At 35.6% G+C, this 21,224-nt stretch overlaps 1 protein-coding gene and 1 pseudogene across 1 annotated transcript; both read right to left on the bottom strand.

The window, feature by feature from the left end:
- Positions 1–762: 762 nt before the first annotated feature.
- On the bottom strand, positions 763–5,650 carry LOC124642093 (annotated as a pseudogene).
- Positions 5,651–6,649: 999 nt separating this feature from the next.
- On the bottom strand, positions 6,650–19,498 carry LOC124642094 (cytochrome P450 4C1-like). Its single transcript, XM_047180400.1, has 10 exons — positions 19,363–19,498; positions 18,009–18,098; positions 17,426–17,536; positions 16,290–16,475; positions 15,487–15,683; positions 14,853–14,922; positions 14,529–14,718; positions 8,353–8,504; positions 7,963–8,145; positions 6,650–6,873 (listed from the first exon to the last, which is right to left on the bottom strand). Exons 1-10 carry the CDS (start codon positions 19,496–19,498, stop codon positions 6,719–6,721), a joined length of 1,470 nt encoding a protein of 489 aa, XP_047036356.1. The 3' UTR covers positions 6,650–6,718.
- Positions 19,499–21,224: the final 1,726 nt, after the last annotated feature.

Here is a 21,224-nt window from a genome sequence, read left to right on the forward strand (position 1 = left end):
TCGAACAGAGAACATTTTACGATTAGTAAGCTGTATCAACAATTTATTTTATTAGGCAGTTTTTTATTTTAATTTTTCTAGCCAACAACTTAATAGCCAAAAATAAAGTATGTCCAAAAATAGACTCATTTGAATAGAAAAAAATATTGGGTGAATATGTGGTCAGAAATATCACAGAACTATTTTTATTAATTTTGAGCCAAAACTGCTTGTCAAAGGTCCAAAATAGTCACGCAATATCTCTTCGAATGCTTACACGTAATTGGTAGGCTATTTTGTGAAACTCCGCCCACATTCACAAAAAAAAAAAAACAAAAACAGTATGCTGTCAAAATAATTTCTTATCTTATTTTTCTTATTGACTGAATATTTAAAAATAAGTTTCTTATTGACTAAATATCTAAAATAAGTACTTACCATTTGATTACTTCCCTTACAATAGTCGCAATATTGTTAAGTACGAGTTTTTGCATTAAAACATCGGTTTAAGAGAAAACCCAGTAACAAAGAATTTTTCAGCAAACTAATTAAGCTCAACTAGTTTTACATAAATAAACCACCCCTGTATTTACATGAGTTATTTATGTCAACCTGGGAAAAATTTAAAACGAGACTAAATAAAATAAATTAAATCAGTTACATAGCTTATCCTCGATAGTTACCTTTGTTTTAATTGTCTATAGACTTTTCAATAAATACAAACAAATTTTCAATCATAATTAAGTTCACAAAAATATTTAAATAACAAATCAATACAAACAGTATTATCAATGCCTTATCAAATAATTTGACCAATAGCGAGCCCGTAATCTAATTTCGATGACACAAATTCGTTATGTTCTTAATTTTAAACCAATATGGTGACCTATAACTGGCTTCAGTACAATGTCATATTGAGTAACAACTTTTGTGATATCCCCAGAAATAACGAATCGCCGTAACATATGCGCAAGAGCAGTTTTCATCACGTAGGTTGTGTATAATCTTCCTGCAAAAACAAAAGAACCATCATCATCATCCTACGAGCCTTTTTCCCAACTATGTTGGGGTCGGCTTCTAGTCTGACCGGATGTAGCTGAGTACCAGTGCTTTACAAGAAGCGATTGCCCTGCCTGACCTCCTCAACCCAGTTACCCTGGCAACTCAATACCCCTTGGTTAGACTGACAAAAACAAAAGAACATTAGTGAAGAAATTGATGACACAAAATTGTAAATCACCAAAAGATAATAGTCACTACAAATAGGTACCTATGATATAATAATATATTATGATGTTTGTGCAAAACCTATGTCGTCACACTTTTGCGCAGCGACGAGTACAAGTAGCTGCGCAAAACCAATTCTAGGTATCAGTGGGTAGCAGGGTGTTCGAAATTTTGCTTTGGAAATATCGATTTGTACGGAAACTGTACCGAGGAAACAGTAGCTTTAATCATTTCTTGTACCGAATTATTAGTTTTCTCGTGAAAGCGCGACAGACAGACAGAGTTATTTTCTCATTAAAAATATTAGTTAGGTAAAGCTCATTTTCACCGAAAACATAAGCATCCGATTTTCTTCAAAAATTGAACGAAAATTCATACAAAGCAGTAGTTTTAGAAAACTGTCGTTTATGTGGTTGGTGAACTTTGGCCCAAGGTCAAAATCTGTATACATACCAATACAATAACGCCTGCCTACCCCAAAGGGAACATATGCGTTAGGATGTTTGGGCAGTGTGTCGGGGTCCAACCATCGCTCCGGCTTGAATTCATCCACATCTGGACCCCATAACTTGGGGTCACGGTGTATACTTTGCAACAATAGCATGCATGTTGTGCCTGGTTCCAAAGTGTACTTCTCTAAAAAAAAAGGAAATTATAACGTTTTGAAAAACTTTTGATGGTTTTTGTCGTATTCGAGGTAAATGAGTATTAATATTAGTTCTCAATTCAGAAAAGGAATTCAGTCAGCCCTATGGGCAGTTTGAGGTGGTTCTGAATAGGAAAAAAAGGGACTGCAAGAAATTAGCTACGATGCAGTCACTCTCGGCTATTAATCGATTTCTTGCATGATCTCGGCAGTTGAAGTCTTCAGCTCGCTTTCAAATAGCTCCTTTACCAAAATAAAACGGAGATCTTTGAAGATGATAGAATCAATGTAAAAATTCATACTTACTTAACTTGACAGGAAATTCAACTTTTCTTCCAATGAAAGGGATTGCAGAATACAGCCTTAATGTCTCTTTAACTACTGCATCCAAGAACACTAGTTTCTGAAGATCATCTTTGGAAATATCAGCATTTTTATCTTGAAGTACTTCTTCTATTCTGTGGAGCACAAAAATGGCACTTGTACCTCAATAGTAGGTTCGTGATAACTCACAGCAATGCGATTAGTACAAAAGTATAAGGTCACTTACTACCGTATATGGTTTCACCAGAGGCCTGAGGTAACTACGTCCTCTACCAGGATAAAAATTAAGATTATGCACCGTAAACAAATTAAGATTGTTTGTTTACCTGAACGTGCCAACCTCAAACACTACTTGACCTATTTGAAAAATTCTTTCATTTTTGGGAGAAGCTACATTTTCTAGCCACATTGATATAGGCTATATTTTCTACGGGTGTGGGATGTTCTTGCCTTTAGACGAGGATGTAACCGGGAGAAACAGCTAGTATCAAAAAAACTTACTCTTTTAAAACTCTGTCTTGTATATGTAGATTTGACCCAAGAAGAACCATTGCATACTTACGTATTACCATTGCGTAGTAGATGATGTGTCGTAAGCAGCTGCTATGAGTGAATCTATGTGTTCTCTGATTTCCTGGTCTGTGAAGGCATTTTGTTCATCAGCCATATTCAGCATGTGATCCAACGCTGGTGTGAATTTACCTGAAAATTATCTGGTGTAACATTTCTCATAAAGTACAAACTTTAGTATGTATCCCAGGTATGATTTCAATAATCTATCCCAGGATAGGTATATATGAGCCAAATTAGAGGTATATAAAACTCTTCACTCTAGTAAGCAAATCAACAGATATGTTACTGAAATCCACAATCACTAATGTAGTAACAAAATTGACGTTTATGTTTTTCAAAACTTACCTGATGATGAATCGTATGTTTCGTCCGAATGTTTGATCATTTTCAGTTCGACTCTTCGTTTATGTATCACCTAAAAATATTTATCATTATTGATTAAACCACATAGAGAATGATGGAGTACCATTAGAATATGAACCCTCGCATACTGCAGATTAAACTGTCGTCCCATAGCGTACATAGTTGACCGTATATTTTCCACCCGAATAAACTATCGGTCGAACAGAAGTTTTGCAATGTGTGAAAGAGGTAGATATAACGATACATACATTATCTAAAATCTTACGCAGAGATTTAATAAGTTGTTCTTCTCTACGCTTAATGGCACTCAAATTGTAGAAACATGATAAATGCAGCCACACTTTTTGAAATCTTTTACAGTAGATTCCAAATATCTCTTCTATCATACTTGCGTATTCGTTGCTGATTATAGTCTGATCTTCAGCATTTAAGCCTAATGAAGTACCTGAAATGTAGAGAAAAGCTTGTGGAGTTCGAATGTTTGCAAATGTTCATAAAGATCACTGGCATATTAGTGAAGTACGTCTAAAACTAGTAACAAGTTGTAAGCCGATGTCTCATGTTAACACATCTTGAAAACTAGGGTCCCACTAGGTACCATACTGGGCCCTTTTTAATTTCTGTCCTTTCGCAACCTGCGATTCGCAACTTACATTCCATCGTGTTTTATTCTTCCATCGGTTAAATGTATAATTAAGTTTTTAGGTACTTACGACTAACAGTAGACAGTGTGAAATCGACGAAATATGGGCGCGGATCAAATGATCCTTTATCCACTTGAACCGACAATTTAGAGACAAGACTTCGAGCTTGTACGTTCATTTCATGTAGAAATGTATTCATTATTTGCTGGTTAAATGTTGGATTCAGTAGTTTCCGATGTGGCTTCCAAATGTGTTCTGAAATATTAAAGATGTATATTTCAGGCGTATGTTTAAGTTACAAAAGCATTGACTGAAATATAACAATCATAATATGCTTCATCTACCTTAACCTTTCCCAACTAAGTTGGGTTTCCAGTGAAAATAGATGAGTTGAGTACCAGTGTTTTACATGAAGCTTCTATCTGATCTCTTTAGCCCAATCATATGCGTGGAGTATCAGAGAATTTTCAAAGACTTACCATCTGACGTAATTAAGCCGACGCCCAAAAATTTCTCAGCAAACTTATAGACGTAGGGTTTATTTAAAGAGGCATTTGAAACTACTAAGCAGTCATCTGGGTCGGTAACCACTGAAACATAAATGAATATAATACCTACTATGCTATTCGTCATCAGTATTTTTATTGTCCTACTGAAGGGCACAGGCCTCTTCTCATACAGAGAAAGAATAAGCGTTATTGACTTCGCCTGCTGAAGGCAGATTTGCGATATCATTTGCGATATTCTCAGTCCATTATACTTTTCTGTCATTTGTGTCCAATATACTTTTCTTAGCATTAATATTTACTAGCCCTAGAATCAAACCTTTGCGGGCTCGATTCTGGGGCAGGCAAGTACGTACCTACATACATGTGAGATAGATTCTTTAACCACTGATTCACTACCACTTTGCTTTATATACTAATAAAATAATTATTTTTTTATTGGCTGTAAGTACTTACAATAAAACGGGTAGATTCCAATCATCAGCGCTGAAACTCCGTCTTGTTGCTGACAAAATTTACCCCCCTCCTGTACGAACTTCCATAAGTCTAAAATAAATAATAATTTTTACATACTTACTTTTATAAGCTAAACTAATCTACATATATACCTACTAATATTTTAAGACGAAGCAGTTTCTTGTTTGTTTGTAATAAGGACACGAAACTACAGAATTGATATTAATAAAAATATTTCACTGTTTCAGCTACGCTATCCCCGGGTGACAGGCAATATTTTATCCGTGTACGGGAAGAAGGAAAGCACGCATGTCTAGGTTTAAATTGCGCGTTCCCGAAAGTAGTAGCCGAAAATATTTTCGATGCACGGACAATTTTCTACGTTTACAAATGTCTAGGAAAGACAAAAACAAAAACTTTTCATAATTTGTAATAGTCGTTAAATTAAGTTTTATTGTAAAAATGCATTTTCCTTTGACAGCATCCGAAATTTCACGAGATAATAAAAAATCATACCAATTTTTGGGACCATTAAGAAAGCCCTTATTGTAGAGCTCAAGCATTTTTACCTTGTGTCCCACGTTTACCTCAAATAATTTAGAAACAGCATCATCATATTGCCGTCCACTGCTGAACGTAGACCTACCCCAACAATCGCCAACCATCCTCTTTTTATTTTTTTTTATCGTCCCACTGCAGGGCACAGGCCTCCTCTCACGCGAAGCAGGATTGAGCGTTAATCCACTATATCACTACTTATATCATCAAATAGAATAAACGATTATTTACTTACGTATACGATCTCCTATAAGCTGATGAGAATTTCCTATAAGTGGTAGGGCTCCAGGTAACACAGGAGGCATAGATTTCCTCCGCATATGAAACCACGACCATATTATCAAAATCACAAAACATACTAAAACAGCGAACATTATCAAATCTGACCACACTCTAACCGAATTCCGGTATTATCAACTTATTTAAACTGATCGGCCCTTATAGTACCTACTTTGTTTTATTGAGAAACCATTATAAGGCCGCTTGACCACTGTAGCGAGGGAATAACTTGTTTTTTTTTTCATAAAAATCTAATGTGATTATTAATGTCGGGATTCCTCTCGTCTTTACTCTTCAGTAAATAGACGTATATGTTCACAAACAATATAGTAATTACATTTTTTGTATTTAATTAATAAAATAATTATGTTACAAAATTAATACATGTGAATAAAATAAAGTAATTATAGTTCTGGATAAATTAAATCAGGTAGCCTGGTACCCATGAAAAGAATCCAATAGTTATACCTAGGTATTACGTAGGTTTTATCCCATTCCTATATGTGTTCTAGCCTCAACATTAAACAAATTGTGGCAATACCTTTGTTTCTGTATTTGAATGCAGTATTAAGTTTATCTACTGGTCTACAAAACTACATAGATAATAAGTAATTAACACTAGTAAATAAAAACTAAATTAAATTAGTCGGTCAAGCCGGTACTATTTTGATTAAATTAATAATTATAAAGTGAGTTTCTTTATTACAATTTTACATTAAAACGACTGTGTAGTTGTAAAATTATTATTCCAGCCCAGCAGTTTATTAGGTGACGAGGTAAATATAGGTAGATAATGATCCAGGACTGGAAAAGTTTCAAACAAGTTCATGAGACGGTAATTTAGGGAGACTTGTAAGAATGAAAACTTCTGTTGTATTGATTTCTTACCTAGGAAAGAAGAGATTTGTATGGATTCATTCATTACAATTTATCCATAGTAGAAGAACTTAAAACAGCCAAAATCAACACAAAAGTTTTTTTTTATAACATCTTAAAAAATTCTAATGTTGAAATTATTTCGAGTCGGTTACGACCTTTATTACGAGCATTATATAACTTTTAGAAAAAAATTAAAACAAAAAAAAGACATGATGTTATTTTTTATAATTTATTAATTAGCATAATTGTAATTATTCACGATCGTAGGTAAAACCATAAACAAATCATATCCTTGAACTTAAACTAATGTGATGTCCTAAAACTGGTTTTAATACAATATCGTATTCAGTAACTACATTATCGATATTCCCAGAAACGCAGAATCTCTGCAAAATGTGCGCAAGAGCAGTTTTCATAACGTACATGTTGTACAGTTTACCTGAAAATAGAAAAACTTTTTATAAATATAAATAATTGTTGACAGGATTAGAAAAAAAAGAATGTAAGTAGGTATTATTTTCATGGCAAAAAAATATTTTATTAAAGTACTTATATCGACTATTCCAGAAAGCTACGAAATAAGCCTTTGCCGCACACTGCAAATTTTCAGTCGGCCGATAGTTTGCTTGGGCTCATTAAGCAGTATGAAGATGACTGGTAGTACGCACATTACAAAGATCAGGTATTCAGCCGATATCAGAACGACTGAAAACTTTGAGCAGAATCAAGATTTTCTTTATTGCCACCCATCGAGTCAATTGTCATGCTGCAAAAAGATCCAAACATTTCAATAAGCGACATAGGTACGAATGGGTTCTACATTTATAATTTTATCGTAATAAATTACATAAGCTTCTTTCGTGAGAAAAAAGTGTAAGGCCAGCCTAAGAAACTAATCTAAAAAAACGAAAACATGACGTTAACTTACTATCCGCGAGTTCAATAACTGACCTACGAGTATCTATTTATTACCTCACTAACATAGATATAATAAATTAGAAACACAAAAATACCACATTCCTATCTTTAGTTAGCTTATTAATAGGTAGATTAGGTTATTAACATCCATGCACTTTTAAAGTTGGAAACACTGCATACTAAACTAGTTGGCTGGTGGTTCAACCGATGGTTGGTTGACTGTTCAAGGTAATTGTGAATCCAATCAAATATTTTAGTTGGAAGGATATCTAATCGTTGTAATGTGCGCACTACTATTCATCTCCATACTATTTATGAGCCCGATCAAACTATCGGCCTACTACAAGTTTGCGGGCAGTTTAAAAAGCACATCCAGTTACAGCAAGAATTGAATGATACAAAATCAAAATTAGTTTATTCAAAGTAGGCTGAAGTATCGCACTTTTAGAACTTCAGAATTACATGGGACAGGCCTAAAAACACCCTTCACCACTTACTATGTGTTACTACTGGGAAGAAGAAGTGGCGTAACAAACTCCCCAGCAACACATATATTAAAGTACTTCTACTCTGAAGCACTACAATACGATATCAAGACGGATGGACATACCAATACAATGTCGTTTGCCAAAACCGAAAGGAACAAAACTATTAGGGTGGGTCGGCAGAGTTTCAGGGTCCAGCCATCGCTCTGGCTTGAAGAGGTCTGCATCAGCACCCCATAGCTTGGTGTCACGGTGGATACTATGCATAAGTATCATGCAAGTTGTGCCAGGTTGTAAAGTGTAATTTTCTGAAAAGGGAAAAATGCTTCTAAAGACTTAAAATACTATTATTATTTACAATCTAGCAAGGTCTACTTCATAGTGAAGTTTAGATTAGTAGTAACTTCTGGTTGGTAAAATTTTTGCCGTACTTGGATTTGTGATAAGAGCAACAAAAAATACCAAAAAAAGATGTGTCATAGGATAATGATAGATAGTAATAATATAAAACTTACTTAATTTTACGTGCGTATCAATTTTTCTGGCAATAAAAGGTACCACAGAATATAACCTTAAGGACTCTTTGATAACTGCTTCCAAATACACTAGCTTTGGTAGATCATCTTTGCTAACATCAACGTCTCTATTTTTAAGCACTTCTCGCAATCTGTAATTTATAAAAGACATCTGAGAACAAGAAATAAATAAATCAATATTTATAACTTTACAAGGTTAAGTACAAAACCAATGAAACGTCTATCAGTGGCCAAATAATGAAGTGCCTTTAACTGGCATGTTCTCCAATATACACTCTTTTGCAAAAAAAGCGGGCACCTACGCGAAATCTTAGTTTTAAATAATAATAATAATAATAAACTTGTTTATTAATGGCAACTAGGCCCAAACTGTGTTAGTAACAACAAAACTTAGAATTATGTTAGTAAAAGAAATAATGGCAACTAGGCCCAAACTGTGTTAGTAACAATAAAACTTAGAATTATGTTAGTAAAAGAAAAAAGAAAAAGCGACAATATATCAAATTACGGTCTTCTGACCAGCACTTTCATTACATGAGACAACCAAGGATCGTCATACTTCTCAGATAATGTTTTCAGTATGTTGTTCGAACTAGACCGCGCTCTGGACAGTGTGGAATAGATCTTCTTTCTCATTATCGCGTGAAAATCGTCAGTATGCGTAGAGGCAAACATACCTGACGCACTACAGAAACGCGGCAGTCCCAACAACATCCTGAAACAGTTATTATACTGCACACGCAGGGCGTCAAGCGATCGTTTAGTATGTCTCATCCACAGGCTGCTCGTGTAGAAGGATTGGCAGTAAGATTTAAATAGTGTAATTTTAACCTCCTTACTACAACGAGCGAACCTGTGAATCAACACGTTGCCACGTACCGCCAACGACCTGCGTTCCCTGTCAATATCTACTTCGTCTCTGAGATCCGAGGTAAGGAAGTGTCCCAGGTATTTAAATGTATGTACCCTGGCTAACGGTAATCCATTTAAAGTTAAGACCGGATTTTGCGGCACTTTCCCATCTGCCGTCTCAAAAACCAAGTATACACTTTTTTTCACATTGTACACGAGGCCCAGACTATTGGCATATCGCTCACACACACGTAACAGCTTCCTGACTGCGCCAGCTGTTGGGCCCAGCAGTACCATGTCGTCTGCGTAACTAAGATTGTTAACGCAAACATTGTCAATCCAGCATCCGACACGCATACTGCTAAGCTCAGCAATCAGCCCATTTATATACAGGTTGAAGAGCTTTGGCAAAGACAACCCACCCTGTCTCACTCCACACTCCAACCTGTACGCCTCAGACAGAGTATCACCCCAACGAACAAAATTCAGCTGGTTATTATACCAATAACGAAAGACGTTTAAAAGATCACGCGGAAAACCTGCTTCCTTCAACCTCTCCCATAAGACATCATAGGCCACAAGGTCAAAAGCCCTGGAAAGGTCAAGGAAACAGGCATATATGGGGGTACTTCTGTCTGTGTAATATTGGACAGTCTGCTTGAGGCTAAGAATTGCACTTTCTGTAGATAAATTGGGTCTAAACCCAAACTGTGCATCTGCTAAATGTAGGATCTTGTCTAGTTCTTGGTCAAGCAGACTGTCCAATACTTTAGCCACTACGGTGGCAAGCGATATAGGTCTATAGTTAGAAGGATCAGAGATATCCCCAGTGTTATTCTTAATTATGGGAACCACCACTGTTTTCATCATATCTGCAGGTAAATAAGAATGGCTAATGCAAAGCTTAAAAAGCATAGCCAGCAGCCTAGGCAAATGCACTCCCGCATATTTTAAGTGTTCGATACTGAGGCTGTCATGTCCCGGTGATTTGCCTCTACGCATTTTATTGATCACGCTAGCAACTTGTTTAGTGGAAAATTTAGAAAAACACTCACCATGACACTCCTCAGCTATCTATACTCCTTTTAGAAGGTCCCAGTGGCGATGACACAACAAACCGATCCCTGAACATACTGGCAATATCCTTCCCCACATCACAATTTCCTATACTCACAGGAAGACCCGGTTTAAGATTGAGTCTATTGGTAGCTTTCCAGAACTGTGAAAATTTTTTTGACGACCTATGTGTTGCTAAAATGTCCATTTTAATTTGGTCTTGATGTTTCTGGCACCATTTAACCTTTCCTCGAAAAACTCTTTGGGTCTCTCGCATTTTTTCCCATATTGGACCAGATTGGGGTTTGTTATGTTGTATCCATATCTGATGACTTAACCGAGCCTCCCTGTGGGCCCCGTGCACATGCTTATTCCAACCAATGACACGACATTTTCTTGGAACCAACTTGTGCTCAGAGGTCTGAACAGCCGACTCAGATAACACTAAAGTAATTTCATCATACAGCGTGTCCAACCTTTTCTTGTGCTCAAGATTGTTGCACATTTTATCAGCACACATTACAAAATCCTCAGGGAAATCAATGTCTCTAAGCCTACTATTACAAAGGTCATGGTATCTGCCAATCTGAATATCACTGCGCTCCCGCCATAATACCTTGTTAGGGCAACTATCCTTAGTTTGAGTCATTTTCGGCCTGACTATATTAAGATCACATAAAACCGACAAAGGTAAGTGATCCGACCAGTAAACACCATAACCTATGCTTACACTCTTTACAGACTGCCAGGCCGCCTCTGTAACAATACAGTGATCCAGCCAGCGTCTGCTGCCATTTATATCACTAATATACGTGTAATTATCAGCTTTTTCTGTTAATATTTTACTATCCGCACATACCCACTGTTGATCTAAACAAACATTACTCAGTTCATTCCAAAACGGTTGATTAGGATGCGCATAAAAATCCCCAAGCATAAAAACCGCTTCAACTTCACAGTTACTAATTATCGCACTCATTTGACTTAGGCAATCGGCAAATTCTGACATATTTTCAATATTATCTGTAGGCATATATACACTAAATACAAGAATAGTCCTATCACACAAGGTTACCTTCAAGGCCACAAGCCTTGCACTTTCACATTGCACTACTTCAACCGATTTAAAGATGCGTTTCCGCCACAACAACGCAACTCCGCCATACGGACGGCCCCGAAGAATTCCCGAGGATGTGTCGACCGCTGACTTGCCCGTATATTCAAAATCCTCGTGGATCATGCCAAGTATCGGTATATCATGAGGCAGCAGCCACGTTTCTTGAATAGCTACAATATCGGCACCTTGACAGATTTTTCTCACACTATCCATTGAGCGTTTAATTGACTTGCAATTAAACGTTACCATCTTTAAAAACTGATTTGCGTTATCTTCATTACCCATAAGTCGTCATTTACTGCTCGTAAAACTCGCATTATCTCCAGTAGCTTTATTCTTTCGGTCGAAAATAAAAAAGCGCCTGAAACAAATTCCTTCTGGCCATATTGTATCATTCAGAAACATATGCAATTTGTTCCTAGGAATACATAACTTATATGAATCATGATATTTCTCTCTTTTAGTACTTAATTTTTCAAGGGTTACTTTTTCATGAGTTTTATTCCAAATATATTCAATGATGTCTGATTCTAGAGTTTGTTTACATACATTTGATATGTAAATCGGCACAGAAATTTCAGCTGCTTTAAACTTTGAGTCTATGTTATTTTTATTCGTGCCAATGTTACTCTGAAACTTATCACGACTACGCTTATTCTTGTAACATACTGTCTGCCAGCTGTTATCAGTACTCCCTTTAACAACATCTGCCATCGTAGGCTTAGTAGCAAACTGGTTTTGCAAGTCTGAGTGATTAGTCATCTTATCGCTCAGCTGCACATGTACGTCACTCGCACTGGTATTGCACTCAGCGACGTCACAAATACACACAGATGTGCAGTTTGTGTGCGAAACCACATCAACAGCGCATGACTCTGGATATTCTACCTCCTTATTGTTTACACATATAGTTGCAATATTCTCGTTTGAAATCTCCGTACCTGTCTGATCGCATATTAGCGACGGCGATAATAACTCGTTGTTCGGTATTAACATAACAGAATTACTATTGACATTATCACCCCGCTTGTCTTGCGTAGTTAACTTACTAACAAGATTCTTGCTATCATTACTGTTTTTTCCATCAACCATCTTACCCTTCATTGAATTGTGGCTCATATTAATACTATGCTGCATTCCCATAGGTCCACTGTCATAATGGAAACTATCTATTAAACATGCACCTCTCTTACTATTTAACCTTAACTTAGTGCCCGCATCAGGTTCCTCAGATTGCAAGTTCTTTAAAAAATCCTTGGAGACATAATCCGTTTTAATCACATTTACTTCTTGCTGTAACCACAAAATATCCTTAAGCAAGCGAGTTCGTTTAAAGACTGTACGTGTATTTCAAAGGGTTTTAATGATTGTAGTATGTTACTAGCATCAAAAGGGTAAGCCAAGCATGCGTGAGAGTGTATTCTAAATTTGAATTTTGTACAATTGCTAAGAAATCGGTTAAACCTTGTTTTGGACTAATTACTCGCAGAAAGTTCGTCGGTGTTTTGAAAAGTTTTTGAAGTGATTTTTAGAAAAATGATAATGCAGTTTTAATTAATGATTAATGTACCTTTTTGTTAGATCAAAACATTTTTGAAAAACTATGCGTATTTGATAAATTTTTCACCTGATCTAAATGGGCTATACCGATGATTGATGGCAATGTTAAGAGTTTCGGTATTTAAGTGTAAAGCGTTCTATTGTTTAGATATTGTACTCACGTGTTTTAAAATATTGCTTTTTCATAATTAAACACTATTTAGAGGAGTATCAGTACTTTGGGCTGCGACAAAACCAATTTAAAGTAAGCAGTGCCGATCACAACTCGTCTCCTATCGGACTTTGACATTTAAAAAATACCAAATTTTGTGATAAATGTTAAAATTAACTAAATGAAAAAGGATGAGGAGGGTTAAAGCGATCTAAAAATTCAAATTATTGCCGCGTTGAAGCTCTCGATAACTCCATAGGTATCGGGTGACTAAAAGATGATTTAGCTGAAAGGGAGTCAAGAATTGAAAATTATTGGCCAGACGTATGTTTCTTAAGAAATGAGCAGATAGACAATTATTGGTATGATTTAAGCAGGAAAATGCTGTAGATGCCAGAAAATCTCGGTGCGGGCAAGTTTATTTAATAAAATGACCGTGGGATGAAAACACGCTATTTGAACGCTCAGACTCATAGATCTTCAGAGGTCTACGGAGATTCCCAAGAGACGAGGTTGTTTAAAAATCAGTGATTACGAGACCTTAAGACCTCGTACTCACAGTCTATGCGCTACTTTCTGTATTTTGTAGAATTTCAAGACTTTTAAAAATGTAAAAGTCTGATAGGAGACAAGTTGTGTTCGGCACTGCTTACTTTAAATTGGTTTTGTCGCAGCCCAAAGTACTGATACTCCTCTAAATAGTGTTTAATTATGAAAAAGCAATATTTTAAAACACGTGGGTACAATATCTAAACAATAGAACGCTTTACACTTAAATACCGAAACTCTTAACATTGCCATCAATCATCGGTATAGCCCATTTAGAGCAGGTGAAAATTTTATCAAATACGCATAGTTTTAAAAAATGTTTTGATCTAACAAAAAGGTACATGAATCATTAATTAAAACTGCATTATCATTTTTCATAAAATCACTTCAAAAACTTTTCAAAACACCGACGAACTTTCTGCGAGTAATTAGTCCAAAACAATGTTCAACCGATTTCTTAGCAATTGTACAAAGTTCAAATTTAGAATACACTCTCACGCATGCCTGGCTTACCCTTTAGATGTTAGAAACATACTACAATCATTAAAACCCTTTGAAATACACGTAAAGTCCTTAAAACTAAGATTTCGCGTAGGTGCCCGCTTTTTTTGCAAAAGAGTTTATGTATAATCAGTGGCTTTGACAATGTTTCCGATATTTTATCTAAAAATCTTTAGAATTTGTTTCAAGAATACATGTTTTGGATTATATTGGTTTAAGTCATCAGTTTACGTCGATTTTGTCACAAGTAGGTAGGACTGGATACTTTGCGCACCCTAATAGAGAATTTGCCTTTTTCGATATGTGGGCACAAAATTTATTTTATTCGAATCGGTCTTATAGTTCCTGTGATTAGCGCAATGAACTTACTCGTCAACCACTCTTTGCTGTACATCAGGATGAGATCCAAGGAGTATCAATGTGTAAGTAAGCGCCGAAGATGTCGTGTCGTAAGAGGCTGCCACTATGGTGTCTAAATGTTCTCTGATCTCATCATCTGTGAACGCGTCTTGTTCTTCAGCTAGGTTTAGCAGATGATCTAGTGCTGGTTTGAATTTACCTGAAAATTGGATTTATTCAAATAAAAAAAAGGTTTTGTAGTATTTACCCACATAACCCACATCTATGTACTTTATGGAGTATCACCAAAAGTCGCTTTGAACTTTTCACAAAAAATTGACAAAATTTTCATACCTGAATTCGGGTCATATGTTATCTCCGATTCCTTATTACCTTTCAATTCTGTTTTCCTTTTGTTTATTACCTAAATTGAAAAAAAAAATGTTAATACCACGCTTAGTTTACAGAAATATCGGCATTAGCATTGACGTCATAGATTGATGCTATATTGAGAATCTAGTTTTTACCCATGAATAACCTACGTCACAATATGTACGTCACACTTACAATAGGTCACTAATGTCTTGCCTTCACAATATGGCGTTGAATTCATGACGTCATAAGCCTCTACATATTACATCACTTCAATTACACAATCAGTCACAAAAAGATATTCTAAAATAAGAAACACGTCAACTGAAACTTACATAATCCATATCATTCTCCGAGCCTTTTTCCCAACTATGTTGGGGTCGGCTTCCAGTCTAACCGGATTCAGCTGAGTACCAGTGCTTTACAAGAAGCGACTTCCTATCTGACCTCCTCAACCCAGTTACCCGGGCAACCCGATACCCCTTGGTTAGACTGGTGTCAGACTTACTGGCTTTTGAGTACCCGTAACGACTGCCAAGGATGTTCAATGACAGCCGGGACCTACAGTTTAACTTGCCATCCGAAACACAGTTATTGGTGTCTAAGATATACTTACATAATTCATTATTCCGTGCAATATCTTCAAGAGTTGATCTTCCTTCTGCTTCAAAACACTCATGTTATAAAAACATGACAAATGTAGCCATACTTTTTGAAATCTACTGCAGAACACTGCGAATAATTCTTCCACTGTTTCTGCATACTCATTGTTTATGATAGTTTGGTCTTCAGCGCTTAGCCCTAGTGAGGTCCCTGTAAAAGAAATAAAAGCTTGTAAAAAGTATGGACACAGGTACACTATGTTATACATTCGTCAAATAAATATAAAGACACCTTCAGGTCAACCTGTCTGAATCTGTTAAATTTTGCCAATGGAACATTGACCTTGTTCTATTGCGATAAGGTTGCAAAACTATTGAAGTTTTACAGACTGAGGTAGATAGGTCGTAGGGATGATAGTTTGATGATTTTAAGATCGTTTTGCCAGGAAGATTTTTGTCGAATATTACCCATCGGAATTTACGGAAGCCGTTATATTTTTTTTTGTTTTCAAAGTCACATAACACAAAATAACTGGTTGACCCCTAATACTTAGTTTTCCAACCAGTTTTTTTTTTTCTCAACTAGGCTCATTACAATAAGTAAATAACAAAATGTATATCTTGTTTTTTTGTTAATAAACATTAAACAAATCTTGTTTTATTTGTTTACATTAAGCAAACTCTTTCTCCTGGTTTCACCTACATTCCAACTAGTTATATATACTGCAGCCTGTTAAAAAGTAGCAGTAGTTACTATGTGACGCGGGTGAAACTGTAGGAAAAATCTAATTTGTAATAGTGAGATTTAAATACTTACGACTAACAGTCGACAGTGTGAATTTGACAAAATGTGGGCGCACGTCAAATGGTTCTTCTCCTACTTTTGAAGCTAACTGAGAGACAAAACTTCGTGCTTGAGTATTTATTTCATGCAAAAACGTTGTTAACATTTGCTGACTGAACGCCGGGTTCAGCAGTTTACGGTGAATTTTCCAAAGAGAGGCTGAAATATTAAGAAAATAAGCTCACTTTTGTGCTATTGATGATTTTCTGTTCAATTGTAAAAAAAGGAATATTAGGAGAAACAGCTAAAAGGAATATTTTTATCAAAACATACGAAGACTTTTAAAAGCTATAAACAAATTTTAATGATTTTGTAAAAGTGCAAACCAAACTGTAGAAATATAAATCCTGTGTTGAGTTAAATGTTTGAAACGATGAGTTTTATGCTAAAGTCAACTTAAAATAAACTAAATTGGATGTCAATGTACGTTAAGAACACGAAGTAGTAAACGATATGGCTAAACGATATTTAAGGATGTCAAAATAACTATGAAATGTGTTTACGTGCATTTATTTTTAAGTACCTTAAAAATACTCAGGAAACAAAAAAATAATGTGCTAAGCATAACTTGAATGTCGCAAAGTTATAAACATGATTAGCCTATTCTAGAGTACAAAAAAGATCCAAGATATTTGTTGTCTCCATACAAAATTTAATCTACCTAAACAAGTTTAAACACAAAAATAATAAATATTATATTACTAGCTGTTGCCCGCGACTTCGTCTGCGTGGGCAATTTCGTTTATTTAATCGTTCATTGCTCAACCCCCATAGATGATAGCGTGATAATATTATATAGCCTATGTTTTGACCCGGCCCCCAGGTAATAGTCATGCAAAATTTGATTTAAATCCATGCAGTACTTTTTGAGTTTATCCGGGACAAACATACAGACAAACAGAATTACAGACAAAAATTCTAAAAACCACAATTTGGGTTCAGAATCGACTATGGATCACCCCCCAAGTATTCTTTTAAAAAAATATTCAATGTACAGTTTTGACTTTCCTGTCATTTTATTATATGTATAGATGGTAGATCGTAACAGTAAATATAGTAATCTGTGGTAACAGGCCCCAAAGCTCAGATATCAGAGGCAAAATTCTCACCTTCCGACGTAATCAATCCATTACCCATAAGCCTCTTACTAAAATTGTAGCAGTAAGGTTTATCTAAACAGGTATTTGATACCACCAAGCAGTCATCCGGGTCACTTATCACTGGAAAGAAATAAACAACGTATAGATTTTGATTTATTTTGACCTTTAGAGTGTAAACGTAAAGATTGATCAAAAGAAATACCATAATAGCTTAAACTGCTTAAGACAAATGATCGAGGCAAATTGAGGCTTATGCAAAGCATCTTGAGGAAACCTCGATCTAAAAGTCTAAATTCTCCAATCCATCTTGACAACATACTGCGACCAAAAAAAATGTTGTGCAATATAGGTCCAGTCCAGCATAAGATATGCCAGACAGCTAGTGCCTGATTTTCTACTGGATCTAAGAAGAGTTGCGGATCTACCGGCCGAACCAGTAGTGGGAAGGCACTAGAAAAGGAAAAGTACCTACAGGGCAGCTTATTTTCCACTGGACCTAAGAGGAGTTACTGAGCTGACAGCCAATCCTGTGAAAGGCCACAAGAAGGAGATAAAGAACTGCCAAGAAGAAGAACCACATTCCACTACTTACCATAATATGAATAAGAGCCGACTAGAAATGCCGCAACTCCGCCCATTTCGCGACATATTGCGCCAGTTTTTTGTGATCGTTTCCATAGATCTGAAACGAAAGAATAAAAACACATTCAATATCGTAGTGTCGATCTTCATCATCATGTGTTTAGCCTTTCCTCTCATGCAGTTGAGTTATTAGTACCAGTATTCTACATAGAACGACTGCCCATTATTATCCTAAGCTCAAATTATTATCCATTATTATCCTAAGCATGTTAAAAAATAACTGTGATTATATCTACGACAAATTAGCCGGTAACCATGCGGATGTCGTAATTCAGACGATAAGTATTCGTATACATTAGTTTATATTATTTTCTTTTTTTATATGATTCGCATAATTTTCATACTAAAACACTTCTTAGCCGATTGTCGGCCACCGCGTTCGTTCTCACAATTAGGAGACGGGTCTGCTGCACGGGACATACTATACCTATTGCACAAGCATTTGCGCAGACAAGTGCACTCACTATTCCTTTACTCTCAGAGCCCGATGGGACGGCAATCCGACACGACTGGAGAGTGATCAGGCGGAGGACCATTTTCATTCTTTTTAGCTAAAACTATTATTTTACCAAACACTCTTATTTTTGCCTAATTACTTAATGTATTTGTCTTAATGAGTTATAATTGGACGAAGATGTCCGTTATCACTTTTTTTATAAGCATACTCAATATCTAGTTTTTACAATGTTTTACATAAAAAAGTACTGCGACATAATATACATACATGTCTGTAGTAACAAGAATACTTTATCAAACATTTTATACTGGAATTCTAGAATATTTTGTTTGTTTAGACTGTATTTTTAATCAAAAGTACAATTATTACGCACTTCATTTAAGTATTACAGAACAAAACATATCTTTACTTGGCTTTTATTAAGACCATTTGATAATGATTACTAGCTATACTCCGCGCTATTACCAACACTCTAACGGCCAGTTTCTTCATCAATAGTAAAAGTCAAAGTAATGTCTAAAGTAAAAGTAACGGTTAAATTCGTTTTACAAGGCTAAAGTGACAGCATAACTAATAGAAAAAAATAATATGACCGTTACTTTTACTTTAGACATTACTTTGACTATAACTTTGGCTTTTACTTTTGATGAAGAAACTGGCTGTAAGAGGAATACTTCCCGTATTATAACCTAGAAAAATAAATGACACTCAATAGCGCATCCCATGCAGTAATTTCGCGAGCGAGCAAGTAATTTCAAATCAGCTCCAAAAATACGGCGTCACAAACTCAAAAACGTTACCTCTTTCTTTATACATAATTTCAAATAGAAAGTACATATTCACTTACATTTACGATCTCCAATGAGCTGATGAGAATGTCCTATAAGCGGCCAGCATCCAGGTATCAAAGGAGGTGCACCATGCCTAGGTCTTAACCAAGACCAAAGTATGAACACCACAATACATAGAAACACCGTGAACATTATGCGACTAGACAGGATCTGAGATAATTTCTGTTTAAGTAGCATTAAAATTCTAATATTTAGGTTGACATTTTCGAAAAAGCAGGTTTTGTGCTTGAAAAGAGGCATTTTTTACTTTTTTTCCTGTTTGACACAAAATAATTTTTAAGAAGAGTAGACTAAATTCTTGGATAATCATCAGACATCTTTCGAGCAATCACTATTTTTCTATCTATAGTAATAGGTACTGAAAGCAAAAAAAAAAAGCTTTTTTTATTTGTACCTTTGTCTCCGAAACTACTGAACCAATTTGAAAAAATATCATAATTGGTAAACTGCACTATCCCCGGGAGTACGGGAAGCACCTACATACCCTTAATTTCCAAGAGAAGCTAGTAAACTCACCATTTCTAAGATTTGTTTTAAAAAAAAATAGGCATAATATATTCGAAGTAATGCGAACATCGCCACGGGTAAGAGTTGTGTGGTATTCAAATAATAATAATATAATCTGTAAACAGGTATAATCTTCACGCACGTGACTTTCAAAGACAGCATTAACTAAACGATGAACATATTCTACTCTACAGGTATGTAACATTATATCATTGGATATAAATAAAAATAAACAGGATTGGCCCCAATGATAGCCAAGTACAAGGTTTAAGATGTAGGTAGGTACTGAAAGCCATGTTGTCTCATCGCTTTCTTTAATCTTCACTATATTCGACCGTGACTTAGCTCATTTCCCGATTGACCTACTCCCGTACTCGAATGAAGAACAAAAATATATATTTCTGTATTCAGAACATCTCTCTACACACATGCATAACTTCATCTCAATCGGTGCAGTCGTTACGAATACTTGCATAATATACGTATAAAATAAAGATGAACGCGTGACTAATATAGATTTAATAGGATGGACTGTGATATGCTTAAGAAACTGAATCATAGTTCAGAATCTTAGTTAATTAGTATCATTACAATAATTACCACCTCATTCTCTTTTCTAATGGTAGAATCTCGTGGCCAAGAAATAGTCTCGCAGGTCGACCGGTCACAAGGTTAAGGATGGGTGACCATCTTATCATGACGAGTTCCTCCGTGTTTTAGAAGGAACGTTAAATTGGTGGAACATCTTTGGCAGTCGTTAAGAGGAGTCGGAAGCCAGAAAGTCTGAAAATCATTCTTACCTAAGAGTTGCCCGGGTAAGTTCTGGAGGTCAGATAGGCAGTCGCTCCATGTATAGAACACACTGACTACAAAAATTCAAAAGAGGGGTACATGGCTAAGCTAATTCATACTTATTTCACGATTCATTAAAGACCGCCCTACAGAATTTTCTAAATAGATTGTACGAACCAGCTACCTACCGTAATACGATAGTACCTACTGATTTTTTACGAGTATTAACAAAATAGTCAATCTTTTTTGCTTGTCACCGTAAAACCCTACAAAGAATATATTATTCGTAGGTCAAACCTGTTCTTTTTGTAATCTTTAACTATGATTTATGTAACCATTCAAAATTAACCAGTATTTAAGTATGAAGTTCAAACAGAAATGTTCTCAGAGCGTGTTTGGGCAGAAGTTTATTTCTTTGTGATGTGTTTGTCGTGTTTGTAGTTACAACCTTGAATTAAAAAAAAAATACACTTACCTCATTTGGTACCTGGAAGCTTCTCATCAGTCTATTAGGGATCGAAAAGTAAGTAAACTTGTACTTTATATTCATCTGCATTTT

The sequence above is a fragment of the Helicoverpa zea genome, chromosome 23 (assembly GCF_022581195.2).
Source record: "Helicoverpa zea isolate HzStark_Cry1AcR chromosome 23, ilHelZeax1.1, whole genome shotgun sequence".
In the NCBI taxonomy this organism is placed as follows: Eukaryota; Metazoa; Arthropoda; class Insecta; order Lepidoptera; family Noctuidae; genus Helicoverpa; species Helicoverpa zea.

Coding starts and splice junctions, on each gene's coding strand:
- LOC124642094 (XM_047180400.1), bottom strand. CDS start 19,498: ATGTTCACGGTGTTTCTATGTATTGTGGTGTTCATACTTTGGTCTTGG. Junction 16,476..17,425: donor TGGATTGATTACGTCGGAAG/GTGAGAATTTTG, acceptor TTAATATTTCAG/CCTCTCTTTGGAAAATTCAC. Junction 14,719..14,852: donor AACATATGACCCGAATTCAG/GTATGAAAATTT, acceptor TCCAATTTTCAG/GTAAATTCAAACCAGCACTA.